Raw genomic sequence first — 24750 nt, 5'->3', positions numbered from 1 at the left:
AGTTGGAAGCTACCACCCGTAGCCAGGAAGCCACCCGCTGAAAATACGGCTAGAAGCTCAACCGACTGTCGAGGATAAAACTCAAATATTTTATCTGAGTCCTAATTTTGATTTGGACCTTTTCTATGACAAGCTGAACCTTCCGAGGCGGCAACCTTTCGAACCACCTTACCCGAAGGCCGACGAATCAAACAATCTTGGTCTTTTGGAGGATCATCTCTAGGCCCAGCACTCTTATCTTATCCACCAGGTGTGCTTCAGCAAGGCGGACGATGCTCCCCCAATCGTCCCGCCAGGTCAGGAGCAGTGTCATCCATATAACAAACCACTCCCAGCCCGCGGAGGAGAGCACTCCAGAGGACCCAATCGTAGCCCAGGTCCCACAGGAGCGGTTCCAAGATCGAAATCTGCGGGATCTCACGGGTGGATTTTTCCTTTATGGGTTTTTCCATATTGTCCCGAGTAATTGATACTCCTGTCCTGGAGATAATCCCCGATCACCTCTTGCATATACGCCGGAACCAGATGAAACCAGAGTGCATGACGTATACATTTTCACGAAAGGGAATTAAAGGCGTTGCCGACGTCCAATGACACCACCAATATCACCCTTCTGTGAGAAACAAACTCATCCATCACCAATCCTTGCACACGCCGAATAGCATCAACGGTAGACCGGCTCACCCAAAATCCAAACTGGCATTTGATCAGATCAGGGCCATCCCGGGGCAGGTGCTCTAGGACTAGGCGAGCTGTCCGAATCCTTTTTAACATTTTATTTTCCTCGTCAAGTAAGCAGATAGAATGGTATGCCAAAGGAGACCCAATAAGCTTGCCCTCTTTTGGCAGGAGCTCCATTCGCGCTTTCTTCCATGCAGCAGGGAACCGTTCGTTCTCAGACACCTGTTGAAGAGGTTCCGAAGGCTCCTCATCAACTCTCCCGACATCAGGGTCCTGATGAGAATGCCATCCGGCTTTGGAGCAATTTTCCTTGCTTGGACCTTTCTGGCAATCCCCACCACCTCGTCCCTTGAGACCTAGCGTCAAATCCCCTATCGGTCTTCCACTGACGGAGAAGGTACGCCGAAATGGGCCACTACTCCCGCATCCCGTAAAACAGTGTGGTAACTACTCTCTTAAAAAACTCCTAATCGGGGCACTTTGTAAGGGGGTGCCCACCGCCCTTAGTTTGTTTCTCAAAATATTGTAAGCGTGCCCTCATGGATCACGGTCTAGTGTCCCAATCAGCTTTTTCCAGGCTCTAACCTTGGATTCGCCAATGACCCACTGAAGGACTCTTGCGCTCACGCCATTAATTCCTCAACGCGGCCATCGTCTCCTTATTTCTGACGCGCTTTCACGCGTAGTGGGTGCATCGGCAGCGCGCCCAATTGCATTTCGTCCTCAGTTGCACAATTTTGGGCGTCTAGTAGTACAACGTACGTTGGCAGGGAGGATGCAAAGAGTCATCCGAATGCAAGGCATTGCCACGTTGCATATCTCCAACGTAGCAACCCGCAGCCGGATCGCCCCTCGTCAATGGGCCTGAACAGCTCACCCGTACAGGCCTTTTTCACTTCAGCCGCCATCAAAAAATCGACATTCATTTTCCTAACAACTTAGTAGCGCAACTCATGTTCCCCCGCTATCGCAGTCGCGCATCTGCCGCGATCAGCCGATGGAAGGGTCAAAGACGTCGAATCTGATGTATTTGTGATCCAACGTCTCCTCTCTTTTCACCACTTGTCATCCGGGCACCATGCGCTTCCGACACCAGGCTCAAAGGCATCTAAGTGTCAAATTCACTATGGATTCCCACATTGTGCTTCACGCATGTGTCCACGAACTTCCTGTTCTTGGAGCTGAGCCCCAATCTCCCAGGGAGTCTCCTCTCCTGCACGTCGTCGGAGACCCGCATTCTTCCAACTTTGCATTAAAGTCCCCGGCGACGGTTATTGGCAGGAGGCAGAGACAATGGATAATTATCCCCACCCCTCGTAGCCTCTCTTTAATCTGGGCAAGACCATAGATTGGAGAGCAATACACCCCTACCATCACGACTTCGCCCCATTTGACGGCCATGAAACCATCCCTGCTCTCCACGAAAGCGATGAAGAGGGTCCGCTGGCCGCCCTCTCCTATGATGGCCACAGAGTCATTCCAGTCCCGGAACCAGTTGGTTTTATGATGGACCAAGTACGGCTCGGCGAACCCCGCCAGGTCTATAGACCACTCCGCGAGATGCTAGCACAGCAAATCCTATGTCTTTGCGGAGTGCTTACAATTCCCCTGGAGGACGCAATGAAAACTGTTAACAGCTATTATTGATTGATCAAGCTCCTTTGAGCCCGCCCATTTCAAATTGAAACTTTGCGACCTGCACCTTCGTGGGGCAACCTCCAACTTCTGCGATAGCCGCTGTCACCTCCTCCGATGTAATGGAGTCCACTAGACCAGTGACCCGCACATTGGTCCGGACCACTGATCTAGAGATTTTTACGTCTTTAGGCGCTAAGGCCGCGGACAGCTTACTAAGCAACTGATCCGCCCTCAGCGCGCTCCTGATCAGGGACTTCCAAAATGAGACTTCCGGTTATCTCTCTCTTAATGTGGAGATGCTCAATTTTCAGATCTTTAAGGTCCACATTGAACCTTGCGGCCTTTACCTCCGCATAGGACAACATATTCTCTTTCTTGGGAGGAACCGTGAGAATGACAGCCGCGTTCCTCCCTTTTCCTTGCTCCCCCTTTTTGATGGAAACCTTCATCTGTGGGGGCTTGGGCCAGTCCCGCTTCTCTCGGCCAGAGCAACAGGAGGGTAGGTCCCTACCGAGGGGGCTCTTTTTTTCTTGCAACCCTTTTTTTTACTACTTCGGCGATCGAGAAGTTCCCCTTCTCGTCGCCGAGGTTTGTTGCCGCAAAACATCAACCCCGTCCATCCGTTGAAAAGAGATGCAGCCTTCTTTTTTACCCGCAGGGGTCAGCAAAGAGGCAGCCTTTGACCTCTTACACTTGCAGGCGGAAGCGCTACCGTCCCCGCCCCTGGCATCTTTCTTACCCTATCTTTGAGGTTCCGAGGTGGCGAGGAAGGCGGGCCTCTTTATGGGGAAGCCACTTTTCGAGGGCCTTAATTCTTGTCCCCATCATCTCCCCCATCTGCCTCATGATCATGCCCACCAGCTCCAGGTTTGCGGAAGTCACGAGCCCCCTCCCCGACGAGAAGGAGGCCCTTTGTTCCTGGGCCTTTCCTGGATTGGAAAGCGGGTCTCCTCACTCCATCGTCCGAGAACTCCTTCCTAAGGCAGTGTATCCCGCGCCCGAATGAAGATTCCTAATTTCGCCGATCTCGGCTCTCAACTGGGCCCCCTCCTTTCTAAGGATCTTATTGTTCCGTTCGAACCTCAAGACTTTCTTCGTCGCGGTTATCGCCCCCAGTTCTTTGGATGCCGCGATATTCTCCGCAAGCCCCTTAAAGGGCTTAATGTATGTCCTTTTGAGGTTCTTGAAGGTGATCGCGTTCCTGAACGCCGTCGCAGCTTTCTCCTCCATTTTTTTTTAAGAAGACTACTCTCCTGGTCTCCTCTTCGCTCATGCCCAGCAAGCTTAGCGGAGAGAGTGGTCATATTTTTCCTCCTCTTCGCTTTCTTCTTCAAGAAAACTTGCTCGGCCCTTAGGACGAGCTCCCTTTCTTTCGTCTCGCAAAAAAGTTGTTTTGCCTTTGCGAGGCCAACGTATTGACCCTCGAAAGGTGGTTGTGGATCTACTCCTGCCCTTTTCTTCGTCGGAAGTAGTCAGGGCTTCGGCCCTGTTGACCGCAAAAGATGCTGAGGGGTGGTGGCGAATCCTCCTATCACGGGGTTCACCTTTATCTCTTTAGCATCCTTGGCGGTCGACAGCGCCGGCTACTTTGACGCGGTTTTTACATCCCCTGGCTCTGTATTTGCGTTGCCCGCGGTCGCCGGTAGAATTTTGCAGGTCGGGCTCGACCTTTTTTTTACCAGCTTAACCCTTGCGGAAAGGGTTTCTACCCCGGTGATCCTGGGAGCCCGCACACTCCTTTGAACACCGCAACGGGCGCTCTTCTCCACTTCCACCTCCAAATCCCTACTGGTGGAGTCCCACCTGCGTCGCGCCTCCTCCATCTTTTCCCTCTTCAATAAAATAGTGGGCAACATTTTTTTGTTTGTTTACTCCCAGGTGCGGCACAACTCTGTCCACCAGGGTATACCCTCACCGGCCGAAAACATGACCTCTATTGGGTCCCAAGTTTTCTGGGGAGTGAACATATGTTTCTGGGGGGAGGAAAACTTTTCTCGCTGGATTCCGGGCCCCTACTTGGCCCTCCATTGCTGGAAAAGCCTTTCAGGGTTCCCACGCTTTCGACTTTGCGGACAGCGCACTGCAGTTTGCCAGACTTGATTATCCCGGGAGGACTCTACGGACAGTTGGGATATAAGTCGCTGTTTCCGACCCCACCTTACCTGCCGTGGCGGCCAATTGCCCTCCGCCCCTCTTTGGTCTATTCAACAGAAGGGCATTCTATCCAGAAACAGGCGACTTCGGAAAGGGAAACGGTCGCCGCGGAAGACTTACAGATAGAAGTCTGTCTCGTCCGACGACCGTTTTACCCGAAACCGTTTCGTCCCCTCACCATGACAAGGTGGCGCATCATCGAGGAGGACCGGTGAACGATGCTTAACCTTTGCGACTGCTGCGAACTGATCTTTCGCGATGACCTGTAAACACTTTGCGCTGATACATGTACTCTTTATAGATTAGATCAACTACAAGTTATCAAAACGATAAAACATATATAATTAAAGTATATTATTAATATACACTGTGACGTGGCAGTTTTAGCTGCCTCGCCACTCCACCTTCCGCCTAAGCATCGCGCAAGGAGGCGCGTAAGACCGGGTCGGGCACTCATCGAGAGAGCGAAATCTCCGGCGGGACTGCGGCGCGTATTTATTTTATTTATTTATTCGCGGCTTATTGCATGTATCCGCGGGCACCTCGACAAACATCGCCTAAGGACCCGCAGCGGCGAGGAGGATGGGCGGCAGCAGGACAAGGAGAAGGCGATCGTCCAGGGCCGGCGCACGGAAAACCGACGGCGGAGAGAAGGACGAGACTCGACGTGGTGCCAGATATGCGCCACGCAAAAGAGGCTCGCAATTGGCGCAGCCGAGGGACAGGCCAAGGCGGACGAACGGCCAGGACAAGGGCCGTCGAATGCCGGCTGTCCATCAAGGAGTGTAGCGGCGAAGAGTCGTCGCTGGGAAAATTCTGCGGCTGTCGTCCGCAGGGACGACGAGAACGACGAGGAGGTCGGAGGCCGACGGGGACCGCACGACACCTGCGGAGACCCGACACTGCGCTGCCGTGACGTCACGGCTAGATAAGGGCGGCCGCTGATAGGCCGCGCCGCTAGGCGCAAGGATATCGCGCACCCTGTAGGAGGGGTAGCGCTCATCGATCGCGCATCGAGCGCGATCCTCTCGGCTTTTGCGTGCGACCCGTCCGACTGCGTGCGTGTGTGGAAACGAGCGAGCGAGTGAGAGATATCGGGCAGCTATCGGCCTGTCCGCTATCGGAAGGAGTGCCCGGCCTTGGCGAGCGAATCGAGGACACCCGAGGACCCGAAGGAGGACCGTGTGGAAGTCGAGGTGACCCCCTAACCTTTGTGTAAAGCCACGAGCTGTCGGTGTCGACCGGCTCGCGTTCTGAGGTGGAGCCATTAGTTTCGTGTGCGAGTGCGTCCGCCGCGTGGCGATTGAACGCACCTTGCTTTTTCGTGTTTGGTCGGTTCTCCACCTCAAGCGTGAGACCTCGTCGAGGCACCCAGCTGTCGGCTGCCGCGTGTACGTTGGCTGTCCCGCCGTAGAAGCTCGCGGACGACCGGCTTCCCGGGAAGCCGCAACGCCCTCGCGCACGTGCGTGGGTCGTGTTACGGCCGTGATCATACGGCCGTCCGAGATATCGGTGACTTGGTGTGTCGCGCGTGGTCTATTAATTTTGTAATTCGAGTCCGGCGACTGCGTTGTCGTCGGCGCGAAGCTGCTACTGTACGTACTTCCGTCTCAGAATTGCGTTGCTCGCCTTAGCGGAGGCTCGGCGTTCGCGTCCTTGCCGCGCTGGTCAGATCGCGCGTGATTGGCTGCCGCGCTCCGCGCGGGACCAGCCGTCGTGATCGGCGCGTGTAGCGTAATTGCGGTCGGAGTCTACTTAAGTCCCGCGTACGACTTATTCATTTCTTTCGTCAATACCCTATCTCTTTGTTTTTCTGTCTTACGCTAACCGCTGTTCTTTTCTGTTCTTATTTTATTGTACGCCGTATCTATTATGCACCGCAATACATGTGTTCTCTCTCTGTTATATCGGCCTGACTTTGCTTAATTCCTCGCCTACCCGTCTCCTCCAGTAAGAGAGCCGCTTCGCCCCTGTCTCCGCTACCCCGCCCCTCTACCGGTTAGAGGAGCTAGCTGGCCGCGTGCGAGCGACGATTTCGTGTTTCGTTCGGAGAAGCTAGCGCGTGGTGTGCCTCCGCGTCTAGCGTTAAAGAGTGTACCCGGCGACGCGACCGGTATAATCGCGTCTGGCGCCCAATTTCGCGAATTGGTGGGAATCTAGCTGTCGGTATTCTCGTCGCTCTCGCGCGCGCTTCGTGTAGCGTCTCCGCTACCTTGTTTGATCGCGCCCTTCGCCGTTGCTCTCCGGCGTCCGAAAAGGGCGTGACAACACATACAGGGTGATTCAGAATAATCCGTTGTTCTTCAAAGGACGTATTTCTGGTCAAATTCTAAGACGATTTTTCCTGTGGCAAAAATTTGGCAGACGCTTAGATTTTGAAATATAAGCCGATTAAGTTAGCGTATCACGGGTCAAATATAGATGGTACGCAAGAGCGGCGCACTCACCGTTACGCGCGGATGTGTCGTGATACGTTTGCTGCGCTCAGCTGATACAACATGCAAGAGTCTCTCCACACACACACACACACACACACACACACGCACGCACACACACGCACACACACGCACGCACGCACACACGCACACACGCACACACGCACACACGCACACACGCACGCACGCACGCACGCACACACGCACACACGCACGCACGCACGCACACTCACACACACACACTCTCTCTCTCTCTCTGTCTCTCTCTCTCTGTCTCTCTCTCTCTCTCTCTCTCTCTCTCTTTCTGTCACATCACAATGCTAGCTTTAACTTAAAAATTATTTTTTGTCTTGATTTTAATGATTTTGATAAGAGAAGTGTCAGGAAATTTTTTGTACAGTCAAAACATAAAACAAAGAATTACACGAAATCTACAAAAGTATTTACATCTCGAGTTTTTAGAAACAGTAGTATTTTTCTTGTCACAGAGAAAGAGAGAGAAAGAGAGAGAGAGAAAGCTTGCATGCGTAAACAAGTTTTGGGGGCATATTTACTTAAGTACTATTAGTAGGAAGACTATGACAGTTCTAATTCGGGAGCAATGAGGGGGGGGTGAGGGGCGAGGGGGGAATGTAGGCGCGGGGGTACCTGCGGTACGTACCGCGGAGTGGGTGGTTACCCGCAGGGTCTGACGTGGGAGGTGGGGGTCAGCCCGCTGAACTGACCCGCGCGTGGGAGTCAGCCCGCGGTCCTACCCGGGAATGATACAGGGAGTGGGTGGTGACCCCCGAGACCTAACTTGGGAGGTGGGGGTCAGCCCGCTGAACTGACCCGCGCGTGGGAGTCAGCCCGCGGTCCGGGGAATGATACAGGGAGTGGGTGGTGATCCTCAAGATGCAGAGGGTGGTGTCACCCACTGATCTAGAGGTGGGATTGAAAGGTGGGGGTAAGTCGCGCGGCAGAGCGGTATGTACCGCCGAGGATGATGTTGGGGAGAGAGAGGAATCCCATGGCTTTGAACCGGCATGTATTTTTAAAATACCGCGGCGGTTTTCCGCGGCGTATTTTGCGGCGGTTCTCCGCGGCGTATTTTGCGGCGGTTTTCCGCGGCGTATTTCGCGGCGATTTCGCGGCGCTCCTCCGCGGCGATTTCACGGCGGTTCTCCGCGGCGATTTCCGCGGGGCCCACCGCCGCCCGCGGGCAATTTTCGCGGGGCCCGCCGCCGCCGCCGCCGCCGCCGCGCCCGCCGCCCGCCGCCCGCCGCCCGCCGCCCGCCGCCCGCCGCCCGCGCCCGCTGCCGCTAGCGCGCGAAATCAGCGGACAGAGAAAATAAAAAACGTTCGAGAGATATAGAATATTCTTTATTAGAATTATATTTGCTGATGCAGCTCTCAAGCATGGTCTTGCCGTGTATTTTGACGGCGGCTCATCACAAAAGTATCGAATTACATCGAAGACGAAGCGTACGCCTTGACTGAATGCTCGCTGTTCTATTGTAATATACACATGTGTTTACTATTATATTATTATATTATAAATGTTTTCTACCTAATTTTCGTTATTCTTTCTGGATCCAATTGAAAGACAGTATTCCAATTTGTATAACTTTTCAAGTCTCGTAATTTTCTAGCCTACCGTTCGAGAGATATAGAATATTCTTTAATCAAGTTATATTTGCCGATGCAGGTATGGCCTTGTCGTGTATTTTGACGGCGGCTAATCACAAAGGTATCAAATTACATCGAAGACGAATCGTACGATGTATCATTAGCCTTGAACACGTATGAACAGGTTCGCACACGCCGCTGCAAGTATGCGCGCAAGTCTCCCTCTGCTCGATCGAGATTTGTAATGTAGAGTGTCACACACGGATGCAAATGTATACGAATGATCTAGAATATTCTATGGGATCTTCGAGTGGTGGGGATACATCTTTCATGCCCCCCCGCTAGATGATGCAATTTTTCGTCAGACAAAAGAACGTATAATAGATATGTAATTAGCGCTCGGACATCAGTAGATGTCTTTGAAGCGTATCGAATCTATCATCGGCGGTCAAAGAAATTTCGCTGGATCCAGTTGATCAGTGGCCGGAAATAATAATGCGCTTTTTGGAAGTTTACATCAAGAACGCGTTCTGCACATACTGTAATTCGTGTAAATAAAAAATTTGCGAGTGCTCCGAGACATCGTATAGTACGTGCTAATAATTGAAAATGGAGAACATTGAACGCGAACTGCTCGAGCAATGCTCGCAGATCGCTACTCAGGAGGAGTGTCGTGCATGGGTGGAACGATGCGAAAAGTGCCTCGCACATCTCGAAGAATGTTGTAGCAGTGCCAAACGTCCTCGACTCACCGTTGGCTCCAGACAATCTATAGTGGCGAGAATCGCGCGACTCGCGGGTGCAAAAGCGCAATTAGAAAGACGTTTCGTGCACGTTGGAGGTGGTGCGCACGCTAGCACCAGTGGTAAAAGATCGCTCATCTGGCGCGAGATCGAGGTTGCGTTTGAATCACGTATTCTTACGGGTGCTGTCATAAACGCCGATTATATTGAACCGCGGCATTTCCTGGAAGACGCTAGTGATTTGGTGATCGAGCAAGTGCAAGACGCTATCGCGAAACATGGAAATGTGAAGGTGAATACCGTATTCAACGGTGAATTTGTAAACATTCGTGACGACCGCGATAATAAAAGTCTCGCGACGAAGAACTATGAACTATACAGAGCGTCAAATTTGCGCGAATGGTACGAATAGCGTGTAATCGAAGTGATATTAGCGATGCTCGACGAGTTTCAAGAACGCGATAGCGGCTGGGCGTTACACCGAATCCAAAATTTAATGGTGAATATAAACAAGCTTAATCCCATGCACGCGGGATGTTACTTCAAATTGTCGAAGGAAGCAAGTAACAAGCGTGCAATAATTAATGTGCAATCACAAGACAATGCTTGCTTCGCGTGGTCGGTGGTGGCTGCCCTGTACCCCGCTGAAAGAAATGCCCACCGGGAGTCGTCGTACCCACATTATTCGACTGTGTTAAAGTTTGAAGACATTCAATTTCCAATAAAAGTAAAAGACATTGGAAAATTTGAACGTTTAAACGACGTGTCTGTGAATGTGTACACAACCGAATTGGACAAAAAAGAAAAGATAGAATATGTTGTGCCGTTACGACTGACCGAAGATAAGAAGGAGAAACATGTCAATCTCTTCTATGTGGAAGATGAACACGACGTCACCCACGGCCACTTTGCGTGGATTAAAAACCTGTCGCGACTGGTCAGCTCACAACTAAACAAACATGATGGAAGAAAGTACATTTGCGATCGATAAGTGTAATAATATAAAAAAAATTTTTCACACTTTTAATTATTGTTTAGTAAAAAAATAATTTGTTTATTACAGTTGCCTGCATTACTTCCACTTAGAGGAAAAATTGCAATCGCACGAAACGGAGTGCAAGAAAATAAATGACTGTGCCATCATACTACCGAGAGAAGACCAGAAATGGCTAGAATTCGACTCATACAACAACAAGGAGCGCGTACCATTTGTAATTTACGCTGATTTGGAGTGCGTATTGAAGAAGATGGAGAAGAACGAAACAGAGAACACGTCGAGTTTCGCGTATCAACACCACGAGGTATACAGCATAGCTTACTATGTTAAATGCTCGTACGATGATGCGTTATCGATGTATCGTTTTCGCCGCGATAAGGACTGCGTCGCGTGGTTCGCGAAAGAGTTAGAAAATCTTGCGCACGATATGAAAGCCCGAATATCCGCCAATGTTCCAATGGAACAATTAACTGTACAGCAGAAAGAGGCATATTTAAACGCGACAAATTGTCATATATGTGAAAAACCGTTTATATCAGATACGGGCCTTACCCGTAACGAGTGGCTTGATAATCGGCGGGTGCGTGATCACTGTCATTTGACCGGCAAGTATCGCGGTCCCGCCCATAATAAATGTAATTTAAATTATAAGAATACGTACGTTATTCCAGTCGTTTTTCACAATTTGAGCGGTTACGACGCGAATTTTATAATAAAAGAAATTTCTACCGCGTTCGAAGGCAAGATCGACCTACTACCGATTAATAAAGAAAAATATATTTCGTTCACTAAACACATCGCAGCTACCGGTGTAGGAACAAAATCGGGCGAAGTACGAAATTGTATACGATTTCGATTCATCGACTCATATAAATTCCTAAGTGCGAGTCTCGAAAAATTGGCGTCGTTTCTAAGTATTGAACAATTAAACATTACTCGTTCCGAATTTTCCACGTTGTCAAACGAGGATTTCGAACTCCTCACGCGCAAAGGCGTTTTTCCGTACGAGTACGTTGATGATGCCGAAAAGCTTTTAGAAACGCGTTTACCACCGCGCGAATCTTTCTACAGTTCACTGAGCGGACAGACGGTATCAGAGCATGATTACGCTCATGCCGAGAACGTATGGCAACGGTTCGCAATTGAAACGCTGGGCGAATACAGCGATTTATATTTGAAAACAGATGTCTTATTATTAGCCGACATTTTCGAAAACTTTCGCGACAAAAGCATGCAGAGTTACGGTTTGGATCCCGCGCATTACTATACATTGCCAGGCTACACGTGGGATGCAATGTTGAAGAAAACGGGTATAAGATTCGAGTTGCTCACGGACATAGAAATGCTACTTTACGTGGAACGTGGAATTCGTGGCGGTTTAAGCCAGTGTTCGGGCAGATATGCGAAGGCTAATAATAAGTACATGAAATCGTACGATCCGTCAAAACCATCGACTTATTTGATGTATAATGATGTGAATAATCTGTATGGGTGGGCAATGTGTCAACCGTTGCCATACGGTGAATTTAAATGGGTCGAAAACGTTGACAATTTCGATGTAAACGCGATCGCATTTGACTCGGACACCGGATATATACTGGAAGTCGACCTTGCATATGAGAATCAGCTGCACGATCGACACAGTGACCTACCGTTTTGTCCTTCGAGCGATAAGCCTCCAGGGTCAAGGCAGAAGAAATTACTAGCGACAGTGCATGATAAAAAGCGTTACGTCATCCACTACCGCAATCTTCAACAGTGCACGCGTCACGGGCTTCGAATCGTAAAGATACATCGCGTACTTCAATTCGCTCAATCCACCTGGCTCCGCGATTATATAGAATTAAATACAGAGTTTCGAACGAACGCGAAAAATGATTTCGAGAAAAATTTATACAAATTAATAAATAATGCAGTTTTCGGTAAAACCATGGAAAATGTACGTAATCACGTTAATATAAAATTAGTAACGCAATGGGAAGGTCGTTACGGGGCAGAGGCCATGATTGCTGCTCCGAATTTTCATAGTCGCAGCGTTTTCGCAGAAAATCTGGTTGCCATAGAAATGCGTAAACTATTGGTAAAATTTAACAAACCAATATATGTCGGTATGTGTATTCTCGACATTTCGAAAATCTGTCTTTACGAATTTCACTATGATTATATGCTGCCATTGTATAAAGATAAATGTAAGATACTCTATACAGACACAGATAGCCTCATCTATGTCATTGAGTGTGACAATGTGTACATGGATATAAAACGTGATATCGCGAGATACGACACGAGCGATTATCCTGCCGACAATGAATATAATATGCCTCTTACGAATAAGAAGGTTCCAGGGCTAATGAAAGACGAGAATTGCGGCAAGATTATGACCGAATTTGTAGGGCTAAGAGCAAAAATGTATGCGGTGAAAGTAGAAGGAAAAAACGATACAAAAAAGGCGAAAGGTGTAAAGAATAGCGTTGTAGAACGAACTATAACGTTTGAAGATTATACGCGTTGCTTGCACGACGGGATAGAAATGACTCGTCAGCAAGCGTGTATACGTTCGAAGCTCCACGATGTACACACAATCAAAGAGAAAAAGATTGCTCTCAGCCCGTTCGATGACAAGCGTTACATCTTGCCTGATTCTACTGAAACATTGCCTTGGGGACATTGGCGTATAACATCGTAACACATTTTTTATACTTTTTTAATACTTTATTTATAACATTGCGTATTACTATAAGACAATTAATGCGATGCTTATTACTAATTTAAGTTGATTCTGCGTGACTGATTAAACAATATATATAACAATGTAAGTTGATAATATTTCATGACTTAATATTATTGTAACAATAAAAGGTGATACTTTTGTGTGATTTATTATTGTAAAAAAAAAAGGCGACAATTTTTGCGTGACTTATTGTTGTAATAACAGTTAATGTAGATTAATTTTGCGTGACTTAGTACGAGTATATTCTTTCCGCTCTTTTGTATACGTTTGTGTATATTTAACGTTGCTTTGAATATATTTTTTTACAATGTTTTTTCTTACAAATATATGTGTATATAAAATCAAACAATGTCTCTTTTGTTTATCCACGAATTATGCGATCCATCGAATCCCAGCCATTTCACGTAGACTTTATCTCCTTTCTTTCTCAAAATTTTCTCGACAAGGAAAACGTCCGGATACTTCGCTTGATGTAATTCATATTCGTAGAAAGCGCCCGCGATGCTTTTTCCACGATAATCTTCGAGGAGGTATGTGACGGGGTTCGTTCTTTGCACTTTAACGATCGTAAACACCTCGGTGGTCCAATTTGGTGTAAAGTTTTTTTCAAAAATTGTCTTGTGCTTGCTCACGCGTACCTTAGCTCCGACCTTGAATTTTGCAGGAGCAGCGATCTTAACGTGACTATATACGGTGTCCAACAGCTTTTTAGCCAACGCCGGCGTTACATCCACAGGTCGCATGCCTATCGTTCTATGCAGCGTGTCGTTGTATTCGGAAACCAGACGCGGTAGCAAGTCGACCCACTTGTAAGATCCTTGCAACGTAAACATCTTCCACATCTTTTCCTTCAAAGTTCTATTGAAGCGCTCGATTATCGATGCTTTTAACACCGAGTACGTGGAATAATGATGAATATGGTGGTTTCTCAAGAATTTCTGCACATCGGCGTTGTAAAACTCTTTGCCCATATCCGTTTGCAAGTTGCGTGGACATCTTCCGCTCTTCCGAATTATCTCGGCGATGACGTCAGCCGTCTCTTTTCCGCTCTTACTCTTCATCCCTACTGCCCATGCGAATTTGCTCAGCGCATCAATCATGGTAAGTATATAATGATAACCTCTGTTAATATTCGAATACGGCCGCATCTCGACGATATCCGCTTGCCACAAGTCGTCGAATCCTTTGATTACAACACGTCTTCGTGGAAAATGTCTTCGAGCAGATGCATGTAATTCCTCGACGAGGCGTCGTCTCTCGGAGCTAATTCTCTTCGATGAACTCATGTTTTTTCGGTGTGTAAACTCCCGATGTAATGTATATCAGCTTCGTTTATTTTCTATCATCCTTCAGTAACCATTCCTTGTCTTCCGGTCTCTGTCGATTAGATAATTTTTCATACTCATTCTTCACTCGGTCTATGACTGTTCGATATCCATCCTTTACACGGTCTTGAGTCTTTTCATAACGATCCTGAGCCGTGTGATATTTATCCGTCAACCGTTCTTGAACCGTGCGATTTTTATTTAAAAACCGTTCGAAATCATTCGTCAGTCGTTCGTACCCGTCTTTGCGACGTTCCTCTTTGCCACTCATTTTTTATTACAATGCTCGCACGTCCTTCTCAAACAGAGTCAGTCTCTCGTCTGACTCCTTTCGCGGGTACACGATTTAATTTATAATAATGCCGGCCTCACGAAGTTCCTCGATAATGGACAGCATCTCGTTGCCATGGGCGTCGTTGCCCGCTCTATATGAAGCTTCGAGTAATCGTAATCGATCCACTAGCTCGTTGGGATCGTCCCAGTGTACGTAATCGATCTTGTTATCGTTTAGTATCATAGCGCGAGGTATTCCCTTTCCGGATTTATTCTTTCTCTTTGGTGTAGATTCACTTGACATCAATGGCGCAATCACGTATTTATACTTGTATCCTCTGTTGCCCCGTATTCGACTCTGCGCGGTGAAATTTTTTCTATGTACGTTTGTAGCCAACAATATGCTCTTGTACTTTTGCAAATCGTCCTCCTTATAGAGAACATCATCGGGCAATCTCTTAAAAATCAACTCATAAAGACCGGGTGTGCCAACGTATCGCACGCCATCGATAATAATGTTATCATTGATGTCTACGTCAAACTTTTTATTACCAAGCATCATTTCGTCCCTGTCGAGACGAACGCCATATATGGTGTCTATACTTTTCTCGGATCCACCACCGCTGAGGAACTCGCCGATGTACTTTTGACCAAGCGGACCCAAATGTTGCGACAACGTTTTCTGACCTTCCAACGTTTGCATTTGATGGTGAATAGTTGTTCCGAATGAATCGTCTGTGGTTTCGAAGACGTCCTCGAGAACCTTATTCGTTGATTTTGCCGCTCCAATCGTAGGTGTTTTCGTCGACGGTCCTGGCGATTCTATCATTGTAGAATGAAGCACAGGTGAATCCAACGCGATGTTAGAACGTTTCCGTTCTCCCGATGGTAATTTTGAATATTTGTGAGATGCTCCATCATCGTCGTCGTCTTCGTCGCTATCCCTGTGTTTTTTCTTAGTATGTTTCGACTTTTCCTCCTTGATATCCTTAACCTCTCTCTTAATCGGCTGGGATTCCTCGACAATCTGTTTCAGAGGTTCGACGATAGGCTTGAAACGTCTCTCCATCGCGATATCCTCCTCGATTTTACCGGTTTTTAGTGCGCGATGCTTCTTGTGGATAGCCTGGCTTGTCTTTTCAATTTCTTTCGCGAGTTTCTCGCGATTACGTATATTAGCCATGATGAACGTCTCTGTTCAAGGTATCGAGAACAACTAATCGTTTCGCGGTACCGCAAACTCGTTAAATCCTCTTCTGTATCGTCCATTAGTGAGCGAGCTATCCTTGTCTATCACTAGAAATCCGTATTCGCGCTGCCAACAATCACGGCACAATGAGCAAAATTCGTCGTACGACATGTCGGTGTTCACGTGGTCATTGTAAACGTGTCTCAAGTTGGTACCATCCTGTTTAAACAGGATTAGGAGATTGGCATTATCGCGAATCAGATGTTTCGGTATCCTCGCGTACGTTTGACAAAGGTAAAAGCAGTCGACTGAAGAGTGGCGACCCATCGAAAAGTATTCTCTGATCGCATCTTGCTTATCGCACGCAACGTCGTCGAAGACGAAGATCGAATTCGGACGAGCCTCGATTGGCGGAACGACATCGCTATTATTTGAGAACGTAAAGTATCCAATTTCGTCGATCGATGTCAACAGATTTTCGAGATATCGATATTTTGGCTGCTGTAGCGACTTTGAATATACGTAAACATTCTCGAAACGTACACCGTGCGGACTCTCGAGCAGACTTATAAGAACGTTAGTCTTGCCGCACGAAGATGGGCCCGCAATTATGGCGCGGATGGTACTCGGCAGCATTTCACCGTGTTTCCGCAACTGCGCGCTCTCCCCCATTATTCGCAATTTCTCGTCGCAGTTTGTGACGCGTATCGTACGCGATTGCCGCACGAATTTCATGTTTACAACTAAACTCGCGTGGTACCTCGAGCACCTATATATAGACGCGCGAAACCTTGAAGCGCTCATTAGCGAAAAAATGTTTCTCGCGTTGTCATCTCCCTGCCATGTTCTTGATCTAAGCACTGAGCAGTTGGAGTATATACCGAAGATTGTACTTTTACGCGTGTGCGGCAACTACATCGATCATCTTTGGCCAAGACTTCCGAAACATATACAGACGGATCCTGAGGTTGGAACGTATCGTCGCTGCAACGAGCATCACAATCAGCCGTGGCAGCGGACGCACATTGACGGTCCCGCGCCGAGAATTAAGGACTGCGAGGAATGTCAGCGTCGAGCAAAGGCTGCATCGGAGGTCTGCTGAATCGAGCGATAAACGCGCTTCCTTTCGAATTACATATTCCCGGCTATCAGTTTTGCGGTCCGGGCACTCGGTTGAAGAAACGATTAGCTAGAGGCGACAGAGGCGTAAATCCATTGGACGCAGCGTGCCGCGAACACGATATTGCATACTCTCTTAGCAACGAACTCGTCGATAGACACGCAGCGGATAAGGTGCTCGCCGATAAAGCGCTGGGACGCGTCATCGCAGGAGATTCGACTATCGGCGAAAAAGCCGCCGCTGCAGCCGTTTGGACAGCGATGAAGGCCAAGACCAAGATCGGCATGGGTATGAAGGCGAAAAAGAGGAAAACAACGACAAAGAAAAAACGAATACTTCCGTCGGCGAAGCGAGGCGGTATGTTACCGATCCTGCCAATCTTGGGCGCGATTGGATCATTAGTCGGAGGAGCAGCCGGTGTAGCGAAAGCGATAAACGCCAACAAAGCCGTGCGACGCCAGCTCGAGGAGCTGCAACGCCACAATCGCGCGATGGAACAGGGTCGCGGTCTACATTTAGCTCCATATAAAGACGGACGAGGATTGTACCTGGGCCCATATAACGGTGGACGAGGTTTATCAGCGAAGAAGAAAAAAAAAACGCCGAAAAGACGATAAGAATGCCCACAGGCGTGACTACTGACGTGCAGTTGAAACAACTGGCGAGACGTATGCGCATACCGTATTTTAGAGGTGTTTTCATGCTCGATGCTTTACCGTCGAATGGCGTGCGTTTAAACGAGAGCGCCATCGTTAATCTAGAAAATACCACGGGGTCTGGTACTCATTGGGTAGCGTTTGCAAAGAGGAGCAACCGCGTCAAATATTTCGATAGTTTTGGCAATCTGCGACCACCTCGAGATCTCGTGCGTTATTTCGGAAACAATGTTACGATTGAGTACAACCGAACGCCCTATCAGACATACGCTCAGAACTTCTGTGGGCAAATGTGCTTGCGTTTCCTTCAAAGAGTAAAATTTTAAAAAGATCGACGTGGTGCCGCAGACTCTCAGTGTAAGTCGAGCGCTTTCTCCGTCATGTCGTTGACACTAACGCTCAGCGGAACGAGCAGCGTTCTCGCTGCAAATTATTCACCGCCAATAGATTTGACCGATGGAGACTATGAGCTCGGTCTGACGCTCTTCGAGACTTATCACACGATACCCAACGTGAGCGCCTCCAACAATAAGTTCTATTTCGGCAAGGACGACACGGAACTAACGATACCCGAAGGATCGTATGAAATACCGGCCATAAACGAATATTTGAAACGTGCAATTTCGCAGAGACGTCCACGACGCGATGCACCCAATGCGGATGGCACGATTGTCGATGTCACTGTCCGCGGCAACAACGACGATGTGGACGAGGAAGCAGCGTTCCCGATAGTGATTCGCGCAAACCATAACACGATGCGGTGCGAGATTAAATGTGCCTACAGAATAAACTTTAGCAAACCAAATAACATTGGATCGCTGCTGGGATTCTCATCGATGCGTATACTGAGACCGCGAAGATGGCACGAATCGGACGTGTCGATAAACATCATGAATGTGAACATTATACGCATAGAATGCAACTTGACCGCGGGAGCTTACAGCAATGATGCGCGAGTGCACACGATCCACGAATTTTCACCGAGCGTCGCGCCGGGATATAAAGTCAGTGAAAGACCTTCTCAAGTCATTTACTTGCCAGTGCTCATACGGAGCGTTAGTGACATCACCGTACGCGTTGTCGATCAAAACGGACGATTACTGGACTTTCGCGGGGAGGAAATCACAGTTAGGCTGCACGTTCGAAGGCGTGTGTGATGCTGGTAATAAACGGAGCCGAGCGAGCGCAGAGAGCATCATTTACCGGGCAATCGACTTTATCGGTCAATAATAGATTAGCTGAGAAGAAAAAGCTCAGCGCATCAAATGTTAAATTTTTGCAATCACTGGGATTCGCGGTACGAAAATCTTAAAATGACTGATATTCTAAACGTCAGAGACGAGCCGATCTTTGACGATCGCATCGTCAAGATTGAAACCCACGCTTATTCGCCGTATGCAAACACAACGTACGGGCACAGCGATGAGATAAGAATACCCATACAACAACAAGATTTGTATACATTGCCGTACGAGAGTTTCCTATACGTCGAGGGGAGAATTACGAAACAGAATAGACCTGAAGGGGCCAGCGGTGACGTGGTATTGGGAAACAATTGCGTGGCTTTTATGTTCGACGAGATAAGATACGAGTTGAACGGCGTCGAAATTGATCGTAATAGAAACGTGGGCATAACCAGCACGCTGAAAAACTATGTAACGCTGTCATCCGACAAAAGCGTGATTCTGCGAAATGCCGGCTGGGAAACGCAGATGACTACCGCTGACGGGTATTTCAATTTCTGTGTCCCGCTCTACGTGTTGTTGGGATTCTGCGAAGATTATAAACGCATAGTGATCAATGCTCGTCACGAGTTGATCTTGATACGAGCGCGCAACGATAACAATTGTCTGAAGGGTAATTCGGCGTTGGAGCCCTTTCTCGAGTTGTTTAAAATTCAGTGGCGAATGCCGCATGTGCTCTTGAGTGATATAAATAAACTTTCGATGCTGCGCACTTTGGAGAGCGGACGATATCTCAGCATGGCTTTTCGCTCGTGGGATCTTTACGAGTATCCACTATTGCAACGCACTACCAAGCATTCGTGGGCAATCAAGACCGCTACTCAGTTCGAGAAGCCGCGATACGTCATTTTCGCTATGCAAACCGGCCGAAAAAATAACATGTCTGAGGACACGAGCCGATTCGACCATTGCAATTTGACCAACGTGAAACTTTATCTGAATTCTGAATCTTATCCCTACATCGAAATGGATCTTGATTTTGCCAAAAACAAATGGGCTATTCTATACGAGATGTACGCGCGTTTCTGTAAAACCTACCTCGGATACGAGTATCTCGAGCCGAATCTCACCGTCACCAACTTTCTAAACAGAGGTCCGTTCGTAATAATTGATTGCAGTCGGCAAGTTGAATCGATTAAGAGCGCAACCGTTGACGTGCGAATAGAATTCGAAACTAAAGATAACGTGCCGGAGAACACCGGCGCGTATGCACTCATAATACACGATCGCGTGATTCAATATAACCCGTTGACAAACATTGTGCGCAAAATCACCTAATTCTGCGCATATATATATATATATATATATATATATATATATATTATACGATATATCGACATGAACCACAGTCTTCGTTTCGACCGCGACATGTCCGTGCCGACGTTCGTGGATCTGCAAGGTTTCCCCCTTGGACGATTAAGAGGTTTCATCGTAAAAGAATTTGCGGCGTTAAGAGGGGGAAACGTTCTCGCGCATTATATCTTTGACAGTCCCCAGCCATGGGATTGGTTGATGAAATCCGAAAGATCCTGTGCTTCCTGGCTCACTGCCTGTCATCATGGACTAAGATGGGGCACCGACGGAGTGGTTCCGTATCGGAAAGCGAGACAAGTGATTACGACTGCAGTACTGGGTGCTGAAAATCCTGACGACAAGGAGATTGTGTACGTCAAAGGGCACGAGAAACGAGAATGGCTGGGAGAATTACTTCTGGACAGTCGACGAGAATACGCATACATCGAGAGCCTGGATGTGGATTACGAAGACATGGATAATTTAAATAATCTAGATGATGCTAATACTTTTCAATGTGGACAACACCGTACGAATAGACATTGTGCTTTACAAAATGTATTCAAACTTTTCAATTGGTGGACACAATTACATGAATAAACATATGTAATATACGTTTTCTTTTTTTTTATTCCTTTCCCTCCATTACATCGACGTTTTTCTCTATTACATCGACGTTTCTTCAACGTTTTTTCATGTTTCATTTAGCGTTTCACGTATACCATGCACGTTATGTATAACGTTTTGTTCTTGTACAACGTTGTCGCGAAAACGTGATACCGACGATGATGATGTAATTATTGGAAAGAGTGGGGAAACTATCCCCTCTCCTATACAAAAGATTCAGAAGAATAAACGTGTCGAGACATGTTCAAGGCTACCGATGAAATTGTTGGAGTGGGGGGAAACTATCCCCTCTCCTATACAAAAATGCAGAAGAATAAACGTGTCGAGACATGTTCAAGGCTACCGATGAAATTGTTGGAGTGGGGGAAACTATCCCCTCTCCTATACAAAAAAATGCAGAAGAATAAACGTGTCGAGACATGTACAAGGCTACCGATGAAATTGTTGGAGTGGGGGAAACTATCCCCTCTCCTATACAAAAATGCTGAAGAATAAACGTGTCGAGACATGTTCAAGGCTACCGATGAAATTGTTGAAGAGAGTGGGGGAAGTTATCCCCTCTCCATCTACGTTTCCAATACAACATTAATAACTGCAAACATCACTATTTGGCGATCAGTATTGCATCAGTCGCTCGTTTGAACAGTTTTTGACATCGCTCTTGAAATACATACAATGGCAAACTATTACGTTCCAACCGAGGCGCGTGAAAAGTAAGTATTCTTTTGTTATACGATATAAAGACTTTACATTTTATTCATTTATTTCACTCGTATCCGTTTCTTTTTTCAGAGCGTCTTCGAATATACGATATACGCCACGTATACTGGGCAGAAGGTTTGCGCTAACATCAACTTCCTACAAATGGATTGATGTAGCGATCAACGTGGGATCTGTTTCCTGCTCCGTGGAGATATCGCTCGGCGATACACGCGGCAACCGGATTGTCCTACCATACAGAACGTGGAGAGCTCTGTTAGATAAACGTGCGGATTTCGAGCGATTCGTCCAGTCAACCGAAGCACCATCGTTACCGATTCATGACCTTACCGTACAACTCGTGAAATTGCGTGATGAAAGTATTGTTAAGTTATCTTTACTCGATGCATGTATTTACCTCAAGCCTACAACCATGCTCTTCATGTTTGAACTAGAGCACTGTGTGGAGCATGTATATTATACGCTGCATCAGAGCATTGCAACTGCGACTGAGAAATTTAAATATTTTGTAACGTTTTTGCGTCAAAACTTTGCCATGAACAAACCAGACGCGACAGAATTATTGCGCAAATCTTACGATAAGAGTTCGCAAATTGAGTGTGAATTAATAGTCTACGCTATTGATACTATTATATACAACACATTAACTACTTAATAGAATGATTGTACACATTGTATTACATACTCAATAAAAAATGTGAAATGTATAAAAAAGAGTTTATTTCGTTATAAACCTTTCCCATGTTATAACGTATATTAGTTTTACAAGTTGCGTTTAGTCTCTTATAGAATAGCCTTGACAGTGATTGCGTCACGCGAACGATAACATTCCACAGGGGAAAAATCGAGCATTGTCAAGGCCTGAGAGCTGCATCGGCAAATATAACTTGCATAAAGAATATTCTGTATCTCTCGAACGGTAGGCTAGAAAATTACGAGACTTGAAAAATTATACGAATTGGAATACTGTCTTCCAATTGGATCCAGAAAGAATAACGAAAATTAGGTAGAAAAATAAAACAATTAATATAATATAATATAATATAATTGCAAGCATAGAGTAGCGGCGTTTGCTTCACCTACAATGTAATCATATATCGTTTGTCTTCGATGTAATCGTATACCTTTGTGATTAGCCGCCGTCAAAATATGCGATGCGACGGAGGATGCTGTCGCTGAGCGAGCCCTTCGTCAGTCGAAATTATACCGTCGCGCAATTAAAAAGCGTACGATCGTGTCGCGAAAAAAATAATTGAACGGTTATAATGGAGCCAAATTTTGGAGATGAGACGACGATTGAAGAGGAACTATATACATACTTTTCTCTCTTACCTTCTGATATATTATATATAGTGATACAGATTGCGCAAGTTTCTCTATATGGACTACCTCCTCCTAACAGTGACGAGGATGAGGGCAATCACATTGATGAAGGCGAGGAAGACATTGATGATGATGATGATGATGATGAGCAAGAGTATGACGTCGTTGCTGCTCAAAACTTATACAATTTCCTCATCTACCAAGCACCGTGTACTTTGATACAGATCATTACGGTTATATTAACAATCCTCTACGAGAGAGAGAAAGAGGAGGAGGAGGGGGAGGAGACAATCATTCCTTTCAGTCCCCCAATTAACGTTATGGTGATTGCATCTCCGCATTCATTGTTATATGAAATGGTTTATTATTATTATGAAAACGATGAAAATGAGGAGGACAGACAATAACAGTGTGGCGGCGGCGGTGGCGGCGGCGGTGGTGGCGGTAAGTTCCTTTTTAAAGAAATTTTTATTTTCCTGACCGCCGATTACGCGCGCTGGCGGCAGCGGTCGCGGGCGGCGAGCGCGGGCGGCGGCGGCGGCGGCGGCGGGCCCCGCGAAAATTGCCCGCGGGCGGCGGTGGGCCCCGCGGAAATCGCCGCGGAGAACCGCCGTGAAATCGCCGCGGAGGAGCGCCGCGAAATCGCCGCGAAATACGCCGCGGAAAACCGCCGCAAAATACGCCGCGGAGAACCGCCGCAAAATACGCCGCGGAAAACCGCCGCGGTATTTTAAAAATACATGCCGGTTCAAAGCCATGGGATTCCTCTCTCTCCCCAACATCATCCTCGGCGGTACATACCGCTCTGCCGCGCGACTTACCCCCACCTTTCAATCCCACCTCTAGATCAGTGGGTGACACCACCCTCTGCATCTTGAGGATCACCACCCACTCCCTGTATCATTCCCCGGACCGCGGGCTGACTCCCACGCGCGGGTCAGTTCAGCGGGCTGACCCCCACCTCCCAAGTTAGGTCTCGGGGGTCACCACCCACTCCCTGTATCATTCCCGGGTAGGACCGCGGGCTGACTCCCACGCGCGGGTCAGTTCAGCGGGCTGACCCCCACCTCCCACGTCAGACCCTGCGGGTAACCACCCACTCCGCGGTACGTACCGCAGGTACCCCCGCGCCTACATTCCCCCCTCGCCCCTCACCACCCCTCATTGCTCCCGAATTAGAACTGTCATAGTCTTCCTACTACTATTCTATACAGCGATCAATTAAGTTGTCTCCACAATAAGACAGAGCAAATGTTTCTTGATCCTCTAGTAAATTATCACTTTTTAATAACACAATACACAATTCATTCACTTGATCGATAAAATTTGAGCAACTAATTAACGATCATTTTGAGTAATAATTACTGCAAATAATTATTATTCATTTGGCGTGTGAAAATACGTTGGTCGATAAAATACGTGTTCAAACGCGACGAACAGACAACACGTGTTTACTCGGTAACAAGAAAAAGCCGACTGATTTTATTGGTCATGTTATGATTGAATATAAATGCGTGATTGGTTGAACAGAAGCTAGAACGCGGCAATTTAAAAGTAAAATATAAATATTATTTTTAATAATAGAACTTATTGAAAAATATTACAATGTTAACTTTTTTATTATTTATTGAAAATTGCTTCAGTATTTTGAAAAAAATTTATTTATTTTATTAAAATTATTATTTTTTTGTATCAAAAGATTTTAATAATTTTAATAATTTTGTTAAAACCAAAAGATTGTTGTTCAAAATAAATCATTTGGTTACTGGTTTATCTGCTAAAGGAGCAGATTAGCTCTTTGAAGAGAATTAAGCTGCCCTTTTCAGGGCAACCAAATAATTTTTTTCGACAAACAATCTTTTGGTTTTAACAAATTATTAGTTGCTCAAATTTTATCAATCAAGTGAATGAATTGTGTTTTGTGATATTAAAAAGTGATAATTTATGAGAGAGAAAAACTTTGGTATATCTTATCGTAAAGGTAACTATTTAA

The 24750-nt window shown here is 47.0% G+C and overlaps 2 protein-coding genes across 9 annotated transcripts in view; both read left to right on the top strand.

Annotated features, from left to right (window-relative positions):
* The window catches only part of LOC105200443 (neprilysin-1), a 524884-nt gene that overhangs the window by 367414 nt on the left and 132720 nt on the right, over nucleotides 1–24750 (top strand). The window lies entirely within an intron of this gene.
* LOC120359024 lies at nucleotides 21377–22111 on the top strand. The gene is made up of 2 exons (XM_039455242.1): nucleotides 21377–21427; nucleotides 21507–22111. Exons 1-2 carry the CDS (start codon nucleotides 21390–21392, stop codon nucleotides 22087–22089), a joined length of 621 nt encoding a protein of 206 aa, XP_039311176.1. The 5' UTR covers nucleotides 21377–21389; the 3' UTR covers nucleotides 22090–22111.

This window comes from Solenopsis invicta, chromosome 11, assembly GCF_016802725.1.
Source record: "Solenopsis invicta isolate M01_SB chromosome 11, UNIL_Sinv_3.0, whole genome shotgun sequence".
Classification (NCBI taxonomy): Eukaryota; Metazoa; Arthropoda; class Insecta; order Hymenoptera; family Formicidae; genus Solenopsis; species Solenopsis invicta.
This window is presented reverse-complemented; position numbering and strand designations above follow the sequence as displayed.